Raw genomic sequence first — 27,233 nt, 5'->3', positions numbered from 1 at the left:
AAGAATATGCAGAATGAGAGGCAGTAGAGGATCAGGAAAATGACATTTTTAAAAAAGAGTGAGGCCTAGAGATTCACGACAGGTGAAACCAAAAGGGAATTCTGTGATGTTGAGCAAAGGAAGGAACCTGTAGGAGAAGTGCACGGGGTTATAAATGTTTATAAGCGGATGTACACATGTACACCTAAAATAAACACCTACAGGCATGTATGAGATCTACATTTCCAGGGGCTTCAGTGACAGAGATGGCGCCACAGAGTTTTCTCTTTTACAGTATTATGTAACCCAAGAAATCATCCCCTCTCTTCTGTAGTAAAACTGTGACATTTGTCAGCTTTCAGTGCAGGAACAAAAATGTTAACCTCATCTATTCTCCAACTCTGCCTTCTGCTCTCTGTTTCTCATACTGCTATAGAGCTGAGGGGTCAGACACATGGAATTGGCTACATATTTTTATTGATAACTCAGTTATTGGTCTGTTGAAGAACAGACCAATCTTATTTTGAGTTGCTGATGTTCTGTGCTTAAGGGATGCAGCAAATGCCTGTTTTTTCTTTTTTTATTAGTCTGGCTCAGCTTTTGACCATTTCTTTTTGGACTTTTCCTTTTGACTTTGGATTTTGTGATCTAATCTTTTGCTGATGCAAACAGACATTATTAAGTTATTAATAATGAGAAAATTGTTACGCTGACAGCCTTCAGTGTATCTCTTACTGCATCCATCCATTGCATCATAAATTTTCCACATCAGTGACTTTAACGAGAAGCCGGCAATGGTTATATGCGCTTCGCCACATTCCAAAACACTCACAAAAACACACCTCCTAAGATGTTATTGCCGTTTTTTACAAACAGCCGTGAGGCAAAGGCCCATTACATTAAAAAGCTGCGTGCCATTGGGCGTGTCTCATATTTTCTTCCAAGCCATCAAGTCTGTATGATGGCTGAAGGCTATCATCGCCACATTTTTGAAAGTACTGTCAGATGATTTGCATGAACCTTTAATAATGAATTGACTGAAGGCGATAATAGCTTCCTGATAACTGCCAAACAACAATTCCTGACATCAAGAACTTTGTCAGAAAGTTGGGTTCAAACTATTGCTGCTATGCACACTGACAAGTATATCAGAGTGCCTTAAAAGCTTCGCTTTCTTTCTCTATTTAATGTGAGGTGTTTTCTTCTCTGGGTATGCTTTAAATTTCAGTTTTCTCCCCTGCAAGGCATCGCTTTAAAATGGATGGTTACCTGGAAGAGAGAGGAAATTATAGATTTTGAAATTGGGCATTGATTATAGCCACAGTGAAAAGTGCCTTCTAGACACAGTTGTCATTGTTGTATAAACATACAGTAGCTGAAATGTGTTTACCTGACTTGCAGTAAGCTGAGGCACTAAAAGTATCATTGCCTAAGGCTTTGATGAAGCACGTGGGAGTCGTACAGTGATAACACGTGATTTTTATACCTTTCAGTATTGCTTTGTGTGTTTGTTGCCCCAGTGGTTGCAGAAGGTTGATGGGTGAGTTGTTTATTGCTAACAGTGACAGGGTTTCTCCTGCCCTGTGGTCAGTGTCAGCACACACACAATGTGACAACCTCCAGCTGTGAGGGTGTGAGTCTGCTAATGAGATACCCTTTCGACCTGCCTGTGTAGATCTTTGTGTGTGTGTGCATTTATTTGTTAGTGGAATAACCAGAACAACAACCATCGACATCTTACATGAAGCGCTACAGAGATCATTTTGTCATTTGCTGCCACATCACAATAATAATGATGCACATACATTATTCCTCCTCCAAGGTGAGAGCTGAGGCTGGGGAATATGTGTCAGTGCTGTTTGTCTGCAAGCTCGATAAAACAAAACCCATAAAGATTAATCTCATGAACCTTTTCGGAAAGGTGCCATTGGAAGAATACATTTAATCCTGGTTCTCAGTTAGGCTGTGGAAATAAGAACTGTTGTAATAACATAATACAGAAAAAGTCATAATTAAAGCTCAAGAAGAATACTTTTTTTTAATTATTGCTGTTATTACAGCATGTGCAAGATATTGGTAGGAAATATATGTTTTCTTGTGAATATTTTTTATCCCCAGATGGAAACCATTATTGTATTCAGTAATTAGGAAGCTATCACCAGGAGCTAGCCCTAACTGGGATGGATTTGTACAAATATAAGCAAAGCTGCAGGTGAAACTCAATGAATTTCTGGTCATGTAGAGCAGTGGTCCCCAACCTTTTTTGCGCCACGGACCGGTTTATGCCCGACAATATTTTCACGGACCGGCCTTTAAGGTGTCGCGGATAAATACAACAAAATAAAACTAGTACCGGTACCGAAAAAAAGAAGATTTATTCATAACACACGTGAAAAGACCCAGGAAAGCCGAGTTAACGATAAAAACGCTAACAAAATAACGCTGAAAACCATACATTTCACACCTGAGCCTCAACTCTCGCGGCCTGGTACCAAACGACTCACGGACCAGTAACGGTCCGAAGCCCGGGGGTTGGGGACCGCTGTAGCACATTGATAACTAAATGAGCATAAAATGTCACACTTTTCCTTTAAAGTTATTTCCTACAACTCTTTCTTTCTTTTTCTTTTAATTTTTTTTGGGAAAATCAGTTTTGAAAAAAAATTGAACATATATATGTACATATTTTAAATCCATCAGTTTGATGTGATGATCCCACTGAAATAGCCTCTTTCCATATCCATGCACAGGGAGTGAAAATGAATTGCCCCTGTCTCTCATTGATTTAATGTGATTCATTTAAGTAGGCAGTAAATGAAGGGAGGGGAGGAGGAAAGTGGACAGTATGGTGAAGATACAGACTAAGAATGTGAGGATGATGTGAGGGAAAGAGGATGCTGAGGGAGTAGGGAGTGGAGAGGAGGGCTCCGTCATGAATAAATCACTGCTGAGATCTCCTTGCTGTCTAGCCCAGTGTAGACCAGTATCCTTTCATAGTTATAGCTCATCCCAGATGGCCTAGTTTACCCACAGAGAATAAGCCAAGTCGTAATTTACCAGCTGGGGATTTCTTATGATTGCTTCATCCATCATCAATTACCCAGCTCAAGTGAAGTATGAAAGGAAACAGTGAGGGCATCCCCCACTGTTTAATATTACCTGCATAAACAGAAAAAAAATGTTTGAAGGACAATAGATGTAGAAATTAAAGTCTTGTTTAGAAATGACAATGGATCCATTATGTGTACCTGAATCTTAAAAACGTAGTACCTTTCTAAAAATCACTGCCTTCTTTGATGCAGTCACAGAGGAGGGTGTTATGTAAAAGCGAGTGGGAAGACGAGATCAGGGCCCAAAAAAACTGAGTCAAAATTACTCAAATGATGAAGTCTTGTCAGCTCAGTACAGTACCGCACACCCATACACAGTAATGGAGTTGTAAGGGAAGAAAAGGAACCATTTCCTGCCTCACTGTCATTAAACAATGGAGACATCCTCCTCGCTGGCCAGGACAGTAAGGGACTGAGTAAGTCTGGTAAGACCTATGTTCCACAATGGCTGTGACTGTGGAGAATCATTATGGATTGTGTGTGTCTGTGTGTTTCTTGTTTACAGGGATGTGTGAAAGACACAACGTGTTTTTTTTCTGTAGAGGAAGGAGTTTGTCACTAAAGCCTTTGTCTCTGGTAACTGACACCATTCTTAACATACACAAATCCAAATTTAACGCAAACATGCAATCCAGGATCATTCACTTAACATTCAACGCTATTTTACTTCTGCTTCAAGTTCTGGGCTTTATGTAGACACAAATCTCTCTTTTAGGTTTTATATATACTTTATTTGCCAATGCACCTTTCTTTAAGCTAACTTAACCAGAAGTAGTGCTTCACTAAAAATATAACTGGCCCAAGAAGAAACTGAACTTCAGTGTACAGTAAATCTACTTTGTAACACGTAGGAGGAGAAAGAAGTGGGTTAGGTTTAAAATCAAATAAAAAAAGGCATAATTAGGTGGGACTTTCCTTAGTGTACGAAAGCAGTGACGCTTTCATATTTGTAGAAGATGTTACTTTATTTTCTGGTAAAACTGTATCAATGCCGACCATCAAAATGTAGCAGGATGCTAAAAGAGGAATCAATTTGTAGAAAAAGCTGAAATCTTTGGTGGTGGGTCATAGTGCTCTTAGTCTGTATTTTATGCACAGATGGCTGATTTGGAGACAGCCTGCCTTAGAAACCTTAAATCAAAAAACAGTCTACTTATGGCTGTTAAGGCCCAATAATAAAAATGCAACATGGAAAAGACAGATTATAATACAGCTAGATACAAAACCAACACTAGGCATCTTTTATATAATTTAAGTACAATGAGGGTACTTGTAATCAGCTGTGCTACATAAATAAAATTGCCATTCCCATTTTTCATTACCCCATTTTGGGGTCTTCTTCCTCGTTTGATTATTTTGGAAATATAGAAGTATCATCACTGTGACCAAAGCTTAATTATTTTTCAAAGTTTTCAAAGGTCAAAGAGATGCAAATCTATGATGTTAGTTAACGCGTCTCTCCTTTATATTTACATCGTGCAGTGCGATTTACTATGCATTAATTGCACCATCTGGTATGTCTGACACAGACTGAATTAGGACTTTATTAGGACTCTCCTCCACAGTGTGACATGCCATGTAGGGTGGTTGTTCTCGCACCTGCCATCTATAGGCTCTTTTGCTTGACTCAGTCATCAGCTAGTCAGGAACTTGACTTACAGTGCTGGATTACATCCCTGTATGTAAAACATGAAGCTTGACGCATCCTCTTAAGCAACTGACATCTGAAGCGAGTCTCTAGGGTTCCCTGTGCGCCCTACTTCATTCGTCCAGATGGCAAAAAATTTTAAAAATGTATTACTTACCCAAAAAGTGTGGCCAAAGAGACATTTTAAGCTGCGGATTTTAATTATCAACATATCATATCAGCTGATCCTCTGTATTACCGTAGGCAATGAGAATACGCTGCAGGAAGTCTTTTTTTAAATCCCAAAATGTCACCATCCAAATGATTAGCACCGCTGTAATTCTCCAGTATGAGACCATCTACAGAGGGTGTTCTAAAACGTCCAATACATTTCAGAGAAAATATCATTTCCTAACTGAATATGACAGCTAATTGTCTTCTTTACCAGCAGAGTCACAGTTAGAATAGTATAGAGACAGCATTAGCATTGATTCTATATAAGCCTGTGACTGGGAAGTGCTGCAGAAATGTGGCGGCCAGTGCTGTAGACAGGGCCAAATAAAGTTAACATGACTTCTGCTCCACTTTGAAAATCAGCACTAGGAAATAAATGATAAATCACCAAAAAGAAAAAGAAAAAGAAAATTTAGACCAAGACAGAGAGATGTCCTTCTTGTGGCTCTTTTGGATATATTATATCCTTTTGGGGATGTTTTATCTCGCTTGCAGGGATTTTCTCTAATTTCATCTGGGATAAGACAGGAGAAGGTGAAGGATCTGTGTTCAACAGTGATACTTTACCTTACAATAGCGGCTAATTGGAGCTGTCAAGATGCTGATAATCTGTATTCGAGTATGCCATTCAAAAAGGAACTGCACAAACTCAACATTTCTAAGAGAGATGATTAAAGGATGAGTGTGTGTGTGTGTGTGTGTGTGTGTGTGTGTGTGTGTGTGTGTGTGTGTGTGTGTGTGTGTGTGTGTGTGTGTGTGTGTGTGTGTGTGTGTGTGTGTGTGTGTGTGTGTGTGTGTGTGTGTGTGTGTTAGTACATTTGGCAGAGAGAATGAAAAGAATTATGCAGCTAGCAAGTGAAAAGGGCAAACCCAGTAGCAGTTTGTCTGACAGAAAGTGTAATGAAATTGATTGGTAATTCGAGAATTCTCCTGGGCTCTCTTGACTTGTCTTTGAACAGTTTGGGAAGCTTTAGTTTTGCTGCTAAAGAAAAGGCTAAGATTTTTGATTAAACCTTGCAGATCCAAGGAGCAGACTATGACATTTTATTGTGATATCTTCAAGCAGAAGAAGCTTTAAGTGACCAAATTTTAACAGTAAGTTCTGTATAGAACTTTTAATCAGTTCATTTATTATCTTGCCTGCTTTAATCAATATTCATCTGCCCGTTCACCCACCCATCCATGATTTGTCATCTCTCAGATCAAAGGAGAACCTTCAACCTTGATGCATTCTCTGACTCTGACTCGGTGCAATAAAACATTATCAGCTGTCTGACCTCCTTTTCTTCTCACACTTTCTACCTCCTGTTGTACCTGTTTCCTCACTCTTCCCTCTTCAGTTTCCTCCATTTCTGTCAGTGTGCTTGTTTATTGCAGCTGGTTCATAGGGGCTGGAATGAACTGGGAAAACCGGAAGCAAGGTAGAAATTTTGACTAAGAACTCAAATAACACACACACAGACAGACGCACTGTCTTGGCATCAAAGCTCTTGTCATTCTCTGCCAGCTGATAAGCCACGTCTCTGGGCAGGAAGGATAGCAAGGCAGAGGCAGAAGATGAGGTGAGCAACATAAGGTTGGAGAGAAAATGTGAATCAGACAGATCAGTGGTAACAGGCAGGCAGATAGGTCCATCACTGTGGATCATCTGTCTGTCTGAGCTTGAAAATGGTGTCACAGAAATGTGACCACACTTTAACAAGGACCCCTGTGTGACTGTGTGTGTATACCCCAACTTAAGCATCAGCCACTCCCTGCAGGACAAGGTGCCCAAAGTGCCCAATTTGTTGATATGGTGTCCAGAGCCTGGTCTGTATAGATCCTGAACCACATCACCAAAGATTCACAGAATCAGCTGCAAATGTTCCCATGCCAGATACCACAGAGTATGCATTCATAAGTCCTGTGTCCACACCACAAAGGATCACAGCTCTTCTGGAACAAAGAATAATGGTTTTAATGTTGCTGCTGACCGGTATATGCTTGTTACCGAATGTGTCTTATAGAAAATCCATCTGGATTTCAATAGGCTCAAGCATGTAATACTACAGCTTCTAATGTTGCATTGCTAAATGCTAAGAAATAACATTAACAACAATGGTGCAGTTCAGATTAAAAGGATGGCGTTTCCTGCTGTTGCTGAGGAAAGAGCTCTTTCTGGCTCTCTGTGTCGCTGTCTCATTCGCTCACCTTCACTGTCTGGGTCAGTTGCTGATACTTTATCATCTGCAAAGCATTCATCTCCATGTGTCCCTATAACAGCAGCATGAAACATGAAACAAAACACAAAATGGATTCAAATTCACTAATATTTGAACTAAAATGTGTGGTTTAGATATATGGCCTGTCATTTCCTTGCTTACAAATTTTTTTTTAATGAACGTCACAGTACAGCCACTGTTTGCATTTGCTTGACAGCAAGCCATTTCTCGCTTTTGTGGCTGCAAAGTTTAATAAACACTGTCTTTGTGTGTTTATAGCAGTTTACAGACGCTCTTTGTCGAAGTGTAACAGTTTCTTTATGGGAGCTATAACAGTCATGAGGACAGCCTATGTGTAATTAAGGCCAAAATGTATTTAAGTGGGTTATAATGTGAAGCATCTTTCTAAAACAAATTTCTGTAGGCTTAAAACGGGATTATAATGGCAGGCGGCACAGCCTTAAAGTAGATAAATATGCCAGATGCTGTTACATCTGACATATTTTTTTATCCAGGCAAAAGCCCGAGTTCTCTATGTTTGCTTTTAAGGCATAATTACAGACAAACAAGAACAGCAGGAGGCACCAGGTATACACTGAGATGTTCTACTCAGAATTTGTAGCGTATAAATAGCGCTTTGATTTTGGTGGGTGTGAAAATCTCTGAAATTCCAGTAGCATGTTCCAGACGCATGTTTTTCTCCTTGTGACAGTCTCTTCGCAGCTCCCTTGTGTCTGAACGTTTCGCTCCTTGTTTCCATGGAGACCAAAAGAGGTGTGGAGAATCCTGAAACCCTTCTGTGGTCTCTGGCTTTGTCATACGTGCTGCCAGCCACTGCCTCTCACCTTTAATAGCCCTTCGTGCGCAGCTTCTTTGCAAATGATTACTAGACGATGCTTGTTAGAAAGAACGGGTGATTGTTTCGGTTAACCCCCATATTTAGTGGCCACAGTGATATTTTTTAGGATTTAAAACATCTAAACTAGCAAATATTATACTGTTAAGTCACAATTTGTCATGTTCAGACTTTAAATAGGATTCTCTGAGACAAAGATGCTGCTTGAACAATTAATCCAATGAAAATTCCCACTGCTCAGTGATACTGCTGCACACTCGACCCTCATTTTCATCTGAATTATGACAATAACTTTCTATCCTTTCTGTTCTCTTGCACAATGGCATTGACCTGTTCTATTGTCTGTGGGCTTGTGTCCTCCTTTTCAGCACTGAGGAGCTCATTTGTTGATCTCTTAACTAGATTAGCATTTGTCTGATTAACTCCCTGTAACCCCTGCTGCCGCTTGTCGCTCAAGTGAGTTGGGCAAAGCTTCGCGCTGTTACTGTCCCCTCTCTGGTCGTTTCGTAGCCTCCCATTTGCTTTCACCTCTTTCGCACCTGGTGAACTTGCAATGTCAGGCAGAGGGATTAACTGAAGATGCACAGAGCTGGAAGGGTGAGTTTAATAACAGTCACATGGGTTTGTGTGTTTACCTACATGTCAGTAATTGTCTTCATGAAGGCTGGCCTACTTACCAAACAACAGCGTGTCTAACACCAGAGCTGACAGAGCTGTTGATTAACTAATTGAAGTACAGTGCTTACCAATTTATCTGCTAGTTGGATGACTCAGTTTGGATCTTGCCCACAGCCTTGTAAAAATGCATTGTCATAGTCTCCCTTTACTTTTATTTGTCCTTTATTTTTGCCCAGCAGTATGTTGGGATTATTAGTTTGCATACTTCTTAAAGTCTAAGCTAAAACATCGCATCAGTTGGAGTGCTGTGAAGTCTCCTGTGCCACCGGGAGCTTGACATTTTCAGCTTTATTGTTGTTCTTAATTAAACAACACACAGTCGGTTTTCAGAAGTATTTATACTGAACACAGCTTCCTATTGTAGTATATTATTAACCTTTAAGATACAGATTGATAGAGGATCCATTTTCCCCTTTGACCTATCACCTTTTCATTCTGGACCCACACTGAGCTACTATGACAGGTTGGACTATAGGAACCAAAAGGTGAGGACAAAATATAAAGGGGGTTGGGGGAAGCGAGTCACAGTGGGGGTTTTGAGACAGAAAGATACACGCATGGCCAGACAAATTTGGCTTGCAAGCCATGAAGTTGAGGTGACAGCCATCGTGTGGGGACTGGGGACAATGGGCTGAGGGAGAATTGTATCTCTGTGTATGGTTTTTGCAGCAACACTCCCCACACTGTGCAATCACTCAGACCATCTACTGAAGTGACAGTTCAGGAAATTTCCACTGATGTGGCACTGGGGCCCCAGCTGTCATGTCGGAGCAGCGAGGACGGGTTGGGTGGGGCGAAATGAGTAGGGGAGAGAGCGGAGTTGGATGTTGCTTATCAGACTTGGCAAGATTTTGCAGCTTTATGGCTTATGGGAGAGAACGCTGATACGTTTCTGTCTTCCTTTCTTTCCCCGTCTTTGTGCGTTATTGCTTTCAGTGATAGAGCGAATGATAGCCTCTCTTTTGTGTTGGCAGCACAAGACTCATCTCGCAGAATGACACTGGTTTTGTGTTCAGCTACCTAAGATGAGATAAATGATGCTTGCTTTCAGATCCACATGAATGAAACCACATTGAAACCTGGCGCTCTGGTTGATTGGTTAGAAGTGAACGTTATCATATGCTTTGTGAAAGGACATGACATTTACACTGCCTCTGTCTTGTCCCGTCCTTAGGATCCCAACCATCCAGGGAGTGCTTGCGTGTGTTTATGCATCGTGATCATTGCTAAAGTGTGAGGAAGATGAGGTGATTGGATGTAGACTTTGTTTGTGTTGTATGTACTGCTAAGTATGCTTGCACATGTAACGTGCTGAGTTTGCTGCTCGGCTTTCACTTGGCAAACACAATTAGCTGATTTACATCCAATTAAAACTTCAATAAGCTCTGTCCATAACCTTTCCATGCTGTCTAATTTCCAGATACAATATCAGACAGCGTGTCGACCTTTTGGCATCACTAATACAAGGAGTGTAGGGGAGCTATATTTCCATTACTGTCTGGATAGCAAACATCTCTGGCTTAGAGTTAGCCTCTTCTTTCCAGTGACTGAAAATGAAGCCTGCAAGTGATAAAACGCCTTAGCTGTTACTAGGGCAGAGGGTACTACTGGAAAGTCTGGGCATACTTCCAGTTTGTTCCAGTAGACTTTATTTCTCTTTTCACCCTACATGTGTATATTTTGATAAGAAACATGTCCAGAAAGTAGCTCTAATTAAATAGAACAGTGACAGTGAAAATGCTGGTGGCTCTGTCTGATAGCCTTGAAGAGTATATACTACCTATCGAAAAGCTGCATTGACATTGCAGTTTCATTATCACTGCAAAACCGTCATCGTTGCAAGATACACTTGGATTCATTTCTGGTTTATTTTATTATTATGTATTTAATTCTTTATTGGGACACTAGTAATTTGCAGTAAATATATCAAAGGTGGAAAAATACAGTAACTTAAGGCTGTAAACATTCAAGTTGTAGTTGACCTTTCTTTTGAAAAGACAAGCAACAGGACCAGAGTGTGCAAATGTATTTGTCTGTGCTTGGCCCTGTGTGCACTCACACAGCAAGACAAGACTTTGGGGTTTGCTAGGTCCGCCAGTTCTTTCCAGGTGGTTGCTTTGTGTGTTTGTGTGTGTATGTGTGGTGATACTTTGATATGGGTTCGGCGTACTGCGTGAGAGTGAGCGAGGCTCCCCAGGCACAGCGCTTCTCGGGACATCTCTATGATCCCATCATGACAGGGAAACTCGACACTGGGGAAGATATTCCACTGCCTAGCAGCTCGGGGAGTTACAAGGCAGCACAAACACACTCCTGCAGTTCCAGTAACAGGGTCTGGTGAGGTTACGCCTGCACAAACACGCAGGGCTTAACACACTCCTGATCTTTGCCACTTCAGCACAGAATCCTGCGTATAGAAGTATCCAAAACTGCACGCAGATGCCATGCAAACGATATTTAGACATGCCCTGTACATGTGTATGTGCGTGCATGTGCGTATAGGTACATTTGCAGAGTCGCCCTAGGATTGCTCTAATGAACACTCCCATTGCTGAGCGGACAGTGAGATGATTGGCACAGAGAAGGCATTACACCAGCACTTTCAGGCATATGGCATGTAGACCCACTGATGGGCACACACATATGGTGCTGGTGGCTTCTGCCGCTTCACATGAGAGGAAGGCACTGTGCTCGCCTTTGATCAGACTCCAAATAACAGAGAACAGCACATAAAGTACAGCTCCAAAAAAAATCTATGTTTGGGTTGCATCATTTTACCTCATTATTTAAAAGTATATATATAATAATGCCTTCTTCCCTTCTCCCTTTCTTTATGAGTTCACAATCCCAGGTTATATTAAGAAAATTTCAAAAGTTTTCATGGTATTGTACTGTCTTCCTGTATAATTTGTAGTTCTTTTACAAACTTGTCAAATTGCACAAAAAGCACAGATGTCTCATAGAAAAGTTAATTGTGTGTAAACCTATACACTAAAACTATAGATGTGTTCCACATTTTGTTAATTTGTAACAATTTTTTTTAATTTTAGGGATATATTTGTTATTGTTTCATCTGATAGTGTAATATCATTGTAATACATATTTTTATCTCTTTATGTTGTTGATGAGAAGTGTGTCTGCAGTTGTAAATTTGTATTCTGGACCAAAAACATCTGATCCACATATAGCACACTGGCAGCAGCTGTAGCTCAGGGGGTATTGCTGGTTGGCTTCCATTCAAAAGGTTGATGGTTTGATCCCTGGCTCCTCCCTGCATGCCTAAATGTCCTTAGGCAAGACCCTATATTGCTCCCTATGCATCTATCTGTATGAATGTGTGTGAATGAGGCGTGTTGTAAAAAGTATTTTCAATGCTCAGTTAGATTAGAAAAACACTTTAAATACCAGCCTGTTTACTATTTATATCTGAGCATTACAATAACAGTCATATAAAGGCTGAATTTCAGAGTCATAATTGCACTACACAGTGAGAGAAAACAACACATCCTCTCAAAAATCTATTCTGCCTAGAATACTTCTGTATAAACCATATTTGCTTTCACTACAACATTAGCTGTTACATTTTTTAAAGGAAACTGTTTCATTCTTTAATATCCTCCTAGTTCTCGTCAGCAACGTCAACCTCCAGTTACCATGGCAGCTTTTGTTTTTTAGATGTTTCTTTTGTGTGTGAAGCCCCTGGAATATCCCACCACTTCGCCCACCAGAGACTTCCTGAGGATTTCTGACTATAACTGTTCAAGGACTAGAAGCTATTTCCCCTAATCTTATATGTGATCAACTGGAGAAACAAGGTCATGACCCACTGGACCATTTTCCTCTATATCCAGCCATCAAGAGGTTGCCACCGGTGGATACATTTAAAGTCTCATTTAATTTAACAGAGAGGAGAATTTTACAGCTTTGCAGCATAAATGATTAGCTGTTCTTTATCAGCACTCAGTGTTTGCATTTGACCCATTCTGAAAATCAGAAGCAGTGGAGAACAATGACCCTCTTATTAAAAGGCACCAGTGCTAACCACTGAGCCATCATTTTTCCTATGTAAACATTTAACATGTTTTAAAATGTTTATGCAGCCTGCGTGGTGGCGTGTGTCAAATTGCGCATAAATCTTTGGGAGTAAAAAATGAAGTATCAATAAAGTTTGAAAACTGTGCTCACATGTGATGCATTTTGCTTGACTTCAACACTAAAGCGGTAAAGAACTCTAAACTCAATCCTGCTTTGATTTGCACTTGACTGGCTTCTCCTGAGTGGCAACAGCTTATGAGGCCCATGGGTGTTGTAGCATTTAGAGCTGTCTGCCATGCCAAAAGGGTCAGTCCTTTGTTGCTCCATTAAAAATAATGGCAAAAATGAAAAAAAATAAAGGGGGTTTACAGAAGGAAGAAAAGCTTTCCTCTAAACCAGCAGGCCCGCTAACTTTGTAACTGTTTTCACCTGCTTCTCTTTGTCAGAGTAAGTCAGGGGAAAGAAACTGTCAGCAAATAACACCTTCATTTTTGTTGCCTTTCCTTTTTTCCATTGTTCTTCCGTTATGTTCAGGATATGAAAATAAAAGCTGGACAATATATCGCTAATGCTTACAATTAAAAACCACTCAGGCTGGATTATAATGGCTGCCAACAGGAAATGGTGTTTTATTAATGCCCTAATTGAAATTTCTGCGTAACCACAAACATAATCATTCTGCCCACAACAGATTTCCAGGACAATGAAATACAGTGAGGCTTACTGTAAATATGCAATAAAGCTTTTAGAATTAATGGAATAGAAACACGTGCTGGGAAAAATGTTACTTTCTTTTTTTCTTTTCTTTTTCTTTTTAGAAATATCGTGACTTTTAAATCAGTGCCTTGCATAGTTTGTATTACTGTTTGTGCAAAGGCAACCAGTCCAGTTCACGTTGCATACGATTAAAAAGCTGCCCGATGGCCTTGGTGAAATTACATATTGTTGTACAATATGCTGATGAAAACGCCACCTTTGAATAAGAATACACTGAACGTGATTGCGCAAGTGTATTACTCTTACCAGCAGACCGTGAAATTGTTTATTCTTCTGCTGCCATTCCTGTGTAAAACAGAGAGGGGTTCACTTCCCCCTGCTGCACAACTGTCACAGTCAGACCACCACTTGTTTCGGCCAAGAAATTAACTCCCCATTGACTGACGGAAATTCTTAATCAAACAGTCAACTGTGTTTGCTCGTCTTGTTATTTACATACCCGTCTAAAAATTATTGCAATAGCCTGGAGCTTGAGAAAGAAAAACTATTGAAATGATTTATTAATTTTTCTCCCTTCTCCTCATACTGACATGTGTTTACTCCACAGCACTTCCTTCATGGTGGAATGTAGATTAAGTAGCATGGATGTAAGCCGTTTTTCCAGTATTTTCACATTGTTCTCGGGTAGCTGCTTTGGTTTTCAAATGCTTTGCTGCTCTACAGAGTCATGTGTAATCTGGAGACCTATAACTGATGGGCTTTGAATGCACACTGCTGCCGCTAGTGTAATAGAAACATAAATGCACTCACTTTTGTTTGTGTGAAATTTCCACTTCCCCGAGTGGTTTATCCTGGGGTGACATGATGTTCCACATCACCTCCTTTCATCTTTTTTTGTGCTGGAGAAGCAAAGAGCGTGTGTAATCCAGTGGACAGCAGATACACTGCCTGCATGAATCCTCATTTTTTTTAAAAACATTTTTTTGTGAGGATCTACTTTTGCATTGTGAGCATAATATCAGTGTTTTTTTTGTTGTTGATTCATTTGTAATGTGACTGTAACCTGTTAACATGACTGACATTATCTGCATTTGTAAATTAATTTAGTGCACAGCTCCCTTGTTTCTTGTCTTTCTACCTGTCACTGAATATGAATCAAAAAATTCCACAGTTTGAAAGACATACCTCCCTCCTTTTAATGTAATTTAACGATTTAAGACCCCCACCTCAAAGCCTCTGTGTGTGTGCAAACACAGCGTGTGTTAGCATGCCTATCACCTCCGCTCTGAATGTCTGTCTGCCCCTCAGTGGGGAAACCATGCAATAACATTTTGGTCTGGTTTGAAGGGGACTGCTTGGTCGTGACACACATTTAGGTAGGTTATTGGTAGCTAACTGGGTTAAAGCGCGTGTCATGGCACATTTGCTTATCCGGAGGGGAGACATTAGAATAATTTAGATGACAGAATAGCGGAACGAGAAAGGTATTAAGGGGAGGGAGAAAAATAGATGGTATGCAAAAAAGCTTGTGCATATGTGTGTGTGAGTAAAACCTAGTTTTGTGTTGACATGCAAATGATGAGGGTTAAAAAAATAAAACTCACCAAAACAACTACAAATCGCCTTCAGCTATGGCTGTAAATACACCCACTTAAGTATGACTGCAATACCGCTGGATATAAAGTGAGACTTGAGTAATTTGTTTACGTTCTACATATCCCGAAGGAATTGTTGATTTTTCCTTTGGTTGTACTTGTTTCCATCCCTGCATTTTGGTGTTTTTTCACCTCTCTGTTCTTGTAGACTGTTACTTCATCCATTATTTTTCCTTTATTTCTGTTCTGTGGTTTTATGTCATGGCGTTTTAAAACACAATACCTTCTTTTCAATCCCCACCACCTCTACTCAGTACTTCCCCCCCCATGTTAGCCTTCAGGCCAAGTGTAGGTGGTATTTCTCTGTGTGGGTAGATCTATTTCTTGTCAGTCTGTGCCACTTGCCATTTGACCTTGCATTCTTTTCCTCTGCCCTTTTTCTTATTCCTGGAGGCATTTCCAGACCAACAAACAATGATTTCTTCCCAGCTGGAGCACAGCACAGGGAAGAGTATTTTGCACAGATGGATGTTATGGTCTTATATGAGCTGAATAAGGTTCTGTTATTTTATATGTAAAAGTCTTAAGCACAGAGGCAAAATCTTAAATCTTTAATGGCTGCGGTGGATTGAGAGAACAGGTGAAATTTGTTCATGTGTTGTAAATAGTAGGCAGCTATAGTGATTTCTTTATATATCCCTGAATATGTGGGTGCTTTTCAATCTTATCAAATTTTTATGATGTCAAATTTGCATTGCCTATGTTTTCTAAACAAAAACTCATTTTTAAAATGTCCTGTACTGCCTGATGAACTGTTAATGCAGTTGACCACTAGATGGCAGCAGAGTACAATGTATGTGTGCAGTCTGACTGGTCAAAATAAGCTCATACATTTTTTTTTCTTTTTTCCAAAACCTCCAATCGGATGCAGATCATACATCACGTGCGAATTGGTTTAGTCAATCTGACGAATATATATGAAAAATGGCGTGTAAAATAAGTATAAAATCACCAGTGCAAAGAAACACTTAATTTATATTTGGGTCACAAGTAATTACCTATTACATGGCCTGGTTAAAAGGGGCAGTAAAACCATTCATGTGGCTGGAGAAAGCGTCACCTTCCTCCCTCTTTTATTGTGTCGGTGTAATTATCTATTCTGTAACCTCAATGTGACTTCTCCAGCTGAGATACTCTGGATCCTGTCTGGGCTTCTGCCTGTTTTTGTTTATGTGTTAGGGTGCACTGTTGTCACTGGAGAGATCAAAGAGGCCACTGGGAGTCACGCTGTGATTGGACAAGCTGTATTCAGCTTGGGAGCTGCATAGGATACAGAGGCTCAGGACAAGGCAGCCTACCCCGGATATAACAACATGCTTTCAGGAATATCTGAAGAATACCGGTTACTATTGCTGCTTGTAGAATGATACTACAATAATGCGAAGAATAATGTTAATTAAGAATGATATTTATTCCAAAGTATTCCTTCACAAAGACCTTTGTCAATCAACAGCACAGACACAAATAAATTTGCTTTATTCTGATAAAAGACTTAGATGAGCACACAATATTAACATTTCTCTCTGAAACTGGATTAGACCATTAACATTTCAGGAATGTTTAAGTACTGTGTCTCCATTGTGCCAATTCATGAACTTGCAGCTCTCCTAATAGCCACCAATTTAAAATTACCACCATAATAATGGACTAATTTAACGTTTATGTCTTCTGTAGCATGCTTAAACATTTTGTATGCAGTGTATTCTTCATTTTGTGTGTGATTTATCACTCTAGTGGTCTTTTTTTTATTTGGCCTGGCTTTATGTTTATGGCATGGTGCCTGAAGAACAGTGGAAAACGTCCAATAATCGTCCACTTCTAGAGTTCACCGGCCACCAGCCAACTCCACTCTATTGTAGTAGTTGTTATTTCCCTTTGCCTCCAAAATGCTGGTGTCTGAAATATAGGACACCTTGGCAGTAGCTTTTACTACAAATACAACTGTGGGAGAGTGCACTCTTCTCTTGGCTATTAAAGTGCGATTAGGGTATTATTGATGAATGAATTGTGGAAAAAAAGGGGTTTTAGAACTGGCAGGTACTAAATGTATTTTTTTACACAGTTAATTTTTTTTAATTTTACATTTCTCTTTGGACAAAGGATTTTCTTTTCTTTCCACTCGGGTGATTTGTATATCATGTGCACATATGCCTCCATACATACACATGCACACATGTACCCACCCGCTTGCTCCCTCCCTTTCTAATCCCTCGTCTTACCTCTCCACACTCCTTATCCATCCATCCTGTCCTCCCCTGAGCCATCCCATTGGCCCTCACCTAGCAACCGCATGATAATTTGGCATAATGTGACACCCCCTGATGCATTATGGGGGCTGTAAGTCAGCTTCAGCCCCCCTTTTTGCTGTTGGCTGGCGTTTGTGGTTGAAAAGAAAGAAAAATGAAGTGGTGAGGATGAATAGATTTCTGCGGGAAAGAAAAGGGAATTTCACGCTCATATCGTTACATGACTGGTGTCCACCAGCTAAACCCGCTGTGTCTCCCAGGAGGGTTGTTCTCCTCTTTCACTAACAGCGGCGCCCGATCATCTCCTTTCCTATCCCCCACTTTTCCCCATATGGTTCCATGTTCAGTCCATACAGTTAGAGCTGTGAATGAACACAGAATTTGTTGAAAGCAGACAGGCATGTGATAAGGCATCCTCTTGGTGTCGACAGGACCCAACCAGACTCATGATTGCCTCTGACACGCAGGCAGGAAGGGAAAGAAATACAAAGATGGCTGCCGCATGCTCCATCTGCCTCCACGATGCCATGTGTGACGTGAGCGTGGTGGTTGTGAAGGACATTCTAAACAAGACGTTTTTTCCCCATTCTTCAGTCACCAAAATCAAACAGGGTCTTTTTTTTCTTTTTCTATGCAGATCTTCTTTACTGTCGCTCTGTCCTCCTCCTCCTCCTCCTCCTCTCTGTTTTCAACAAAGACCCGAGAGATTTGGTGAAACAAAAGCTCCCCTGGTCCTGTTTGACCTCTCCATCATGATGTCAATGATCCCAGATGGGTTGACCACACAGAAGTTAGGGAAGCACAGGATTGAGGACTCATAAATCTTGGAAGCAGGCACTTACTTGTTAGATTTTGGATGTGTACATTTATTAAATTATTCATTCATTTACTAAATCATTTATAATTCTGTGCAGATTAGTTAATTTACTTAATGGATGACTGGATTATTATTTCTTGCAATTTTGTGTCAGTCAAGAACATTGTTACAGTCTTCCTTGTGCATACATGTGTATGGTTGTGTGGTTGCATGAGCGTGGGGGTTGAAGTGTGTGAGCATCAGTCATTTACTCTCTCCTCCCTCCTGCATTGGCTCTACGTGTGTCCTCTGCATGTTCTACCATCCATTACTTGATCACCTCCAACTGGTAATGCGTGTATATATGTGTGATAGTAGATAAATGCTGTTTAAACACACACGCGCATACACACACACACACACACACACACACACACACACACACGTATATAGATATATCTATATAAATACACACTCACCCATTCTGCTGTTGCTTCCTGCCACCATTTCCTCTCCTCTCCTTTCCTAGCCAATGTCTTTGCTTCATTCATGCACTCATATCTACTCACACACAGTTTATCTCTGTTGCGCACACACAGACACACACACAAGCGCCCTGTGGTGGAGCACCAGTTGAGGTACTGTACAACAGCAGCAACCAGAGCACAGAGACAGAGAAAGAAAATGAAAGAAAAAGGGACAGGAAAAAAGAAGGAAAGATTTAAAAGAAACCATTAAAAAAAAAAAGAGTGCGGTTACCATGGTAACCCCCACCCCCCCACACACACACCCTCCCTCCACTTCCATTCTCTCTCTCGCTCTCTCTCTCTCCTTTCTCCTCCCTCCCTCCACCTCTGTGCTGGTGATGCTCGTGTCTCTTTTCTCTCCATCCGGTTCGTCCTCACCTCTCCTGGACGTGCTCCTCTCACACTGCCAACGGATGACACACGAGGAGGAGGAGGAGGAAGAGGTGACGAGGAGAAGCTGCTGTCTCTTTTCTCCCAGCTTTCCATCACTTTAAAAAAAAGAAAGAAAGAAAGAAAGAGAGACCAGACCAGAGCAACAACCAAAAGAAAGGACACATAGGATATATATACATACATACAAAAGAAAAAGAAACCCTACTCTTCTCCATTCTCCTTTTCAAGGAGGGCATTTTTCTTCCCTTTCCCCCCCTTTCCTTTTCTACCCCGATTTTTTCCTCTGAGATCCTGGTTTTGTCAAATTATAGCCCCTGAACTTCTCTGGGATTTCAGGTGAGGCACGCGTGTGTAGTGTGTGGTGCTTCTTCGTTTTTTTTTATATTACCTATCATGGCTCACGCGGCCTCCCAATTGAAGAAGAATCGGGGGGAAGTGGATGTGAATGCAATAGAGGACGAGAAGGAGAAGCGGAGGAAGAGCAGGAGAACAGCATCCCGGGAACAAAAGAGAAAGGTAAAAGAGACGAGGGCTGGCTTGGCTGGCTGGTGGCTTCATCTGCTTTGCTCCACTAGCGTCGCTGGACCGTGACTCTGTGTGTATGAGCAAGTAGATGTGGACGTTTACCTCAGCTTGACTGATTAAATGAGCTTGGAGGTCTCGCATACATTCATTCATTCATTCATTCATTCACGTGTTCATATAAATCCAGATGTGGAGATTCTCTTGCTGTATCTCTTTACTCTGGTCGTGCTGTCCAATTCAAACAGCATCTGTAACTCTGTACTTTAAATGCATGTGTGATGGAGTCAGTGTTTATTGCCTCTATGCATTCTAAAGTGTATCTGAGTATGTGGGCATACATGACAGCGGAAAGTCAAAGATAATTACACCTGCTTGCGATTATGATCTTAGCTACCTGCCTCTGAATGAGGTAAACTCACCATGGACTTGTGCCTTTTGTTTTCTTATCCCATTCCAACTCTTTATGAGTCATATTGTCTGTCTTTAGTAAAACTACACCACACAAGGCTCCTTTAAACAATTCCATATCCATCCTTCCTCGTTTTAGTGAAGAACGGGCATTATGCAGAGTCAGGTTGTTGAGACTTTTTTATTTCTATCAAATGAAGTTTCAAGGAGCGTGAGGTGATGATTGCATGTTTTTAAAAAAAAATGCTATTAAATGGAGCAAACCCAGGCCAAGGTGCAAACCTCTCACATAGATGCACTTGACCACTGTATTGTAAATATAAATGATTACTTTAGTGAGTTTTTTAGGTTCTTGCATGTGCATGTCTGTGTTTGTGCTTGGATGCACAGACAGCCATGTATAATGCATACATATCTGATTTATTGATGACAAAGCTTTTCATTTGAGAGAGGAGGAACAGAAATGCACGTGGGGTCTCCCTCCTCTTCCTCCTCTCGTACATGTTAAGTTCTTTACTTTGGAGACACTCATGCAAAAATAAGGAGAACACAAGGAACTTATGAGCTGCTTCTGTTGAGAAAAAAACACAAAATCAGCAATGAATTCTCTGTCTGTCTGACCAGAACAGAGTTTAGAGAAAGCATGTATTTTCATTCTGCGTATTAATGCCAGGAGATTTGACCGTGAGAGATCAATTCAATAACAGTGACATTTACTGTACTTTGCGCCCATGGGTGCCTGGTTTTGAATTATGCTGCTGGCAACGTTATTTGACCTTAGCATAAACAAGAAGTGAGCTAGCATGGCCCAATCTTCTCTAAACAAACAACAAAACAAAGATTCTTGAGTTCAAGTGAGTTGGTGGAGTTCTTTGGAGCCAAATGTGTTTTAAGACTGTGCTCATGTCTGTTGGAGCGCTTTTTTTACTTTCTCCTGTGTTTGTGTGGCAAACTTATATGTGTCTGCAATGCTGATCTGTATTGGAGGTTTTATGGTCCTTATGAAGGGTCATGTTTCTTAGAAGAGAACAAGAGACAGAGATGGAGAGGAGAGAAGAGGAGAGGGTTGTATTGATTGGATTGTGCACAGCACCATCCATGAGAGTAATCAGCTTTTTCTTCTCGGCCTGCCCTGCGTCCTTCTCTCTGTCCTCACACCGATCTACTCTTCATTTCTCTGTCTGTCACTCTGTGTTCCTTTGTAGGGCTTTTTTTTGCGTGTTTGTCTTTTGTCTTCTCCCTTTTTGGCTTGGTCTCTCTTATTCACATCATCCTGTCCAATCACGTATGGCTCTGTGACTTTTTTATTATTTGTTGTTTGGCTCACACTGCTAGCTTTTAATAATACTCTGTGACAAAACAAAGTCAAACACTAAAGTTAATTTGTTTGTCAGATGGTGAACTGTGGGCCGCTGCTGTCAGTCGCTCGCTCTCCCACACTTTACACAGTAGCTGCATTTCAAAATACACACACCGGGTGCTCTTATGTTTTCATTCCTATGGCTTTACTCCATGGCTGCCCTTGCTTGTGCATTGGTTAGTCTTGTTGGTGGCCTTCCAACTCTCGCTGTGTCTCATAATATAGACCAGGAGTTATCAGAGTCACAGACAGACATAACAAAAGAGTGACACATTCAGAAAAATGTGATAAAAGGGCATTACAGTCAGAGACAAAAATGAGAAAGAATAACAGAGAAGAAAATTAAAACCGTGATAATTTGCGCACAATGTATTTGAATTTTTTCCATCCCTTTAATGTTGTTAATGTTGTAATTGAACTTTTTTAGAAGCCATGGAGCCCAACTCAAGAAATCTCGCATCATTTCAAAGTTATGTTGTTATTTTCTCTTTATTATTCTGCCTGAAAACCCTTTATTTCTGTCTGCATCATATTGTAGTAAACGCATATGTGCTTGCTTAGGCGCAAATTGTGCAACAGAGTGTTTTGAGTCACTCCTTTCCCAGCCCTACCAATGCTATATTTAGTTAGCAGAGCAAGTACAAAACACTTTTAAATGCAGAGTGGATGCTTCGCTTTTTTTTGCATTAGTCACCAAGCAGGTGGATGACTGTATGTGTCATGAAATGCAGCAGAATGTTTTGAAATTCATACTTAATTTATGTTGCATTGATATTTATTAACTTTTCAAGTTGCATTCTCATACCACTTACTGTGATTGCTGGGGTTTCCTGTCTTGTTTGAAGTAATGTCGTATTATAACCCAGTGTGAAGTTCATTCAAGCATAGGCTGTGCCCTTAACCACTTCTTTGTTCATTTGATCACTACTTCCTAAATGCACCCAGTAAACTAAGCTTTTGGACATGTATTAATTATTCATTTGTGTTGATTTGAGCTAAGCAATTCTCATTTCGTCACCTGCAAAATGCAACTGGATTGTTGCGGAAAGGTCATTGTTGCATATGCCTTATCACTTAAGCCATCTTAACTTGTGTTAGTTATGTAAATCGCCAGGAAAGCATCATGGGAGGATGGAGGAGATGGAGTTTCTAGTGAGATGTTACGTGTGTGTTTGCATAAGAGCTTAATTTTCATGTGTTGTGTGACAGTTTCAGTGGAATCGGTGAAAACTTGGTCGCTGCAGTGGTCACTTTAATGGGAAACCCCCATTACGGTGTTACAGAAATGCTTCAAGCTGCTGTACTTCTAATGACATTATCTAGAGCCAGGAGCCCCCAATGGATTCCCAGAGAGAGAAAGGGAGAGAGCTAAGCAAAGCATGGGTTTCTTACTGTCCCAGTTTTGCACACCATTCCAGTACCCAGAATATGCATTGGTATGGTACTTGTTATTCTTCTTCCAAGGTTTATTTGGGTCACTTGGTCCTGTTTTGATAATGCTTCACCTTCAGTTGAAGTGTTGTGCCTATTTTATAGTTTTGTGCCTTTGTGCTTTGACTGTGTGTCGTTGAAGCCTCGTACTGCACCATTGTGTCTGTTACATTGAGAATGCTTTTACTCTTTGATCCACTTAAGTCTGTCCTCCACATCGGAGGTAAAGTTTGTGATTCATCACTATCATCACTGTTCATTAGGAGGTATAAATCTCGATAATAAGAGTGATGAATCTAAATAAGGGCTATGGGATGAGAGCCTGAGGGTAAGTTGGAGTGCTGAAATTGGATTCCAGCCCTGTGCTTCAGTGCAAGCTCATGGCAACAGTGGCAAGGCATGATTCTGTCCAGCCCCTGGAGCAAAAATAAACAACGGCGTAAAAAAAATCCTCAGGGGAACGTAATATTGGTGGAAATTAAGACAAATTTATCTCTTCGTTTTCTCTATTTTTTCTTTCCTACTTTATTGTATAACGTCCCTGCCATCGCTTTGGATGAAACAAAGCCGACACGCGTATTGCTCGCCTTCTCCTTCCCCTCCTCCTCTCCCCACCATCCCCTGAAAGATGGAGGTTAATGAATTCAGCGCCCATGCATGCCTCAGCTAATTGCACTGGCATTGGGAACTCCTCCCAGTATTACAAAACGTTTTCACCATCAAGATGGCCATCGACTGGACAATTGACAGACCTGGATTTAGGAAAGGCTGCTAAGCTTCAGTAATATAATGTATTATGTGCAACTATGTTTATCACGAAATCTGTTTTTTTTTTTAGTTTGTAGTATAAGTACTACACTGTTTGCAGGACACATTGCATGAGTGTGTGTGCATGTGTGCTTGTCTCAGAGAGGCAGTGGTCACCTGGTCTTAATGTCCAATATTTATATTGAACGAAACATCACGCTCTTGACTAGGGATGGGTATTGTTTAGGTTTTATCCGATACCGGTGCCAAATCGGTACTTTTGAAATGGTGCCAGTGCTCAAACGGTGCTCAAACCGGTGCTTAAAGAATGGAGAACACAAAATTGGTCCAAAAACCTCTCATGTTCAGCTGGTTTTTTGTAAAAAGATAACAATGTTAGCCTTTTCTGCAGCTATGGGGCATATATGGTATCACTCTTGGCTGGAAGCAGTGCTTAAACAATGGAAAAAACACAAACTTTGTCCAAAACCTCTCATGTTTAACTGTTTTCCACTTTTTCTTTGGTCATTTTAGCCTTTTTGGCCAGGGTGAAGGGAGTATCTGCCATCAAACAAGAAGACAGCCGCATCTAGCTATGATGATGTTTGCTAGTTCACCTTACATGCATTAATGTAATAACGTGGTTAGCCTACTCAACGTAAATTACACACGGACAACATTAAGCTACTCACGCAGAGAAGAACGGCTGCTGCTGCCACCATCATCCGTCATCATTTCTGCTACACTGGCAGGGCTAGGGGCCAGGACTCTCCTCTTCGGGTTTTTGGGGGATGTTGCATAACAGGCACCACACCCGCAGTAGATGTGCTCGGTGTGAGGTCTCGCAGCAAGCTATCATACGGCGCATTTCTGGGCTTTAAAAACAAACGCTATGCGTCGCCGGGTGTTTCATCGGATTTGAGGTGTTACCTCCTTTGACAGTATCACAGTATCAGCTTAAAGCACTTGTTGCAGGCTGCTGAGTTTGCATCTTTTGCTGTGAAGTACAGCCAGACTTTTGACCGCTTCGCATTGGGCATTTTTAATCTGTAGCTCTGCTCTAAAAGAACGTACGTACCTGGACCCGCCTACTATCATCGGAAACGTAAAATGATTGGCTAGAAGTGTATCACAGCTCAGGAAAAAAAAGCACCGAAATAAAGCACCGAAATGTGCGCTGCTTTTTGGTCTGGTTACTACCGTTTATGTCAGAACCGGTGCACCGGTACCCATCCCTACTCTTGACTGTACACGTACATATATATATATAGTAGCTTATATGCACTGACACTCTGAAAGGGACAGACATAGTTCAGTGAGACTTTCATTAAATACCTTGAAATTCTGTAAAAGCTGTGCCTTTTGATATGAGATTCCTACGTTGTCTCTGCTGGCATGAAAATAAGAAAAAACCATAAAAGATACTTTTAAAAAAAACTAGAAAATCTGTTTGCTGGGACTTGATGAATCATATTTATTTAGTACCTCTTTGTATAGTTGATTTAGCTGGAGGTAGGTGAGTTGAATTCCTGTGCTGGTTTCTGATTGTTCACGGAAAAGTTGCACTAACGCTGTTTGATATTCACTGCAGTTTTATCAATAAGCATACCAACAATTTAGCTTTTTCTACCAGCTGTCTACTTCTTTGATAAATACAGTTTGCAGTAGGGCATACTCTGGTCCGCTTAACCAGTCTGATGTCTTTCTACATCAAATCAAATTTCATTCAGATGTGAGAAGGAACAACATTTCCTGAATCTTGACAGTGTGGCTGTGTGATGTTATGCATTCACATGTAGATCCTAGTATAGTAGCATAGAGTTCCATCAGTACACTGTAATCCTCACTCCTGCGTTTCACATGTCCGGAAACGTGATGGATTCCTCCAGCATTCAACGCGGCGTTCTTACTCTACTGTATCCTGCTATTGTTCTACATTAGCTTGAGTCTCTAAGGGAAAATGAGAGCATGTAATAAGGATTGTTCTAATTATTGATCCACCACTCTGAGGGTCCTCACTGAAAACAGCTGCTGGGGGATGGGGTGTGTGTGCGTGATTGTGTGTCCACATGTAAGAGAGAGAGTGGTGGTGAAGGGGTTTGTTAGGGAGCGCTTGTAATGGGAAACCAGTGTATGTGGGAATTTGTTTGTCCTGCCAACAGGGGAGAAAAAAAATCATGTTTTCTAGTTGTGTCTGTGTATAACTCCTAAGTGTCTTTTTGTTTTATGTGCAGCAGGTGATTTGGTTTTTATGGAAGATCAAAAATGATGACATGCTTGTAAAAGCCAGGTGGATGCTGACCATGGTGTGTGTGTGTGTGTGTGTGTAGAAGAAGAGTGTTTGTCTATGAAGAATCATAGAGGAAAAAATCACCAGCAGGGGTTATAGAGGTAGAAGAAGAGTGGTAGAGATAAGGACTAATAGATCAAATGAGAGTAAGCGGGTGTGATGGAAAGGAGCGCAAGAGATTAGGAGAAATGGAGAGAATTAGAGAGGCAAGGAGTGAGAAATGATAGAGAGGGAGCGTGATCATAAGCCTAAAGGTCATTTGAAGGTCATTGTTCACTGCGAACACAAACGAACACTGCAGCATCACTAAGAGTTAAAAACTGTCTAAATTCTTTCATCTTTAATAAAACGATCAGCATTGCTGCTTTACCAGGTGTAACTATGAAGTTTAACTTCCAGGCATCCATGAAAACAAAATGTATTACATTTAACGGAGTTAGAAGTTAGCAGGAAGCTAGCGGAAGTTAGCTCGCTAGTTTCGCTAGTTACCTAAGCATGATATTGCATGTTCTGACTGAGAGATTTCTGAAAAAAATCAAACGTACAGCTCTGCTATCACTTCCAACATAAATGAAGACAGGAAACTAAACAGCAGTGACGTTTGTAGGGTTACTGAAGTTGGGCTAGCTGGTATATAATAATGTGCTACGTGATCGCTAGCGACACAGCTATGTTAGCATAACATAAACAGTGAAGCTGGAGGACGAACACTAACACTTTTCCACTTATAAAAGTTAACGTTAAGGTTCCTCATGGTTAGAGACAAATGCAATCGCATGGCAGGATGCTGTAAAAGGACCAATCTTCAGTCAGGAGAACAACTGAGATAATCCATCCACAATACGAGGTTAGTCATATACTGCAACAACATGGGAATAGAGCAGCTGCCAGAGAATTCAACATTAATGAATCAATGGTACAGAAGTGGAGGAAGCAAGAAGAATGAGTTTAATAAAGTTTGATTTATCTGACTGCTTTGTTTCGCGTAATGTGCCTTATAATCCTGGGCACCCTATGGTCCGAAAAATACGTACTGCACACTACAGTTTAATGTTGCAAAGCACCTCTTATGTCAGCCCATTTCTACTGGAAATGCCTTTTGGTTAAACTTTCAGCAAGGAATTTGCATTTGCACTGTTACATTTTTATAAAGCTTTAATGTACATAAAAATCAGCTTCTTGTTTAAGTGAAAATAAATGATAGGTTGTCTTTTTGCGCTAGTAATGTTGTGGAGTTGTATTTTGTCTCGCATCAATTATATCGTTGGTTATATCGTTATCGCAAATTTTCAAATATATATCGTGATAAATATTTTTGGCCATATCGCCCTGCTCTACACCCAGTGTGCTTTTCTGTTGCTGTAGCCCATCTGCTTCCAGGATTGACATTCAGTTTGACATCCAGAGATGCTCGCCTG

The 27,233-nt window shown here is 40.7% G+C and overlaps 1 protein-coding gene across 21 annotated transcripts in view; it reads left to right on the top strand.

Annotated features, from left to right (window-relative positions):
• The window catches only part of LOC147316047 (ankyrin-3-like), a 118,012-nt gene that overhangs the window by 9,613 nt on the left and 81,166 nt on the right, over positions 1-27,233 (top strand). For 9 of the 21 annotated variants that reach the window (XM_086259198.1, XM_086259195.1, XM_086259191.1 and 6 more), the window contains exon 1: positions 15,593-19,570. The exons of 1 other annotated variant lie outside the window; for it this stretch is intronic. In XM_086259198.1, the coding sequence (XP_086115324.1) occupies positions 19,448-19,570 (123 nt within the window). In that variant the 5' untranslated portion in view covers positions 15,593-19,447. Of the gene's footprint in view, positions 1-12,942; positions 19,571-27,233 lie in introns of those variants that run through there. 11 more of the 21 variants (XM_086259183.1, XM_086259189.1, XM_086259186.1 and 8 more) reach the window with 7 other exon arrangements.

The sequence above is a fragment of the Aulonocara sp. 'chitande type north' Nkhata Bay genome, linkage group LG13 (assembly GCF_057382095.1).
Source record: "Aulonocara sp. 'chitande type north' Nkhata Bay isolate Kocher_YH1m ecotype deep benthic linkage group LG13, A_spYH_male_GT1.1, whole genome shotgun sequence".
Lineage (NCBI taxonomy): Eukaryota > Metazoa > Chordata > Actinopteri > Cichliformes > Cichlidae > Aulonocara > Aulonocara sp. 'chitande type north' Nkhata Bay.
Note: the sequence above shows the minus strand (reverse complement) of the source record. Positions and strands in the feature narration are given on the sequence as shown.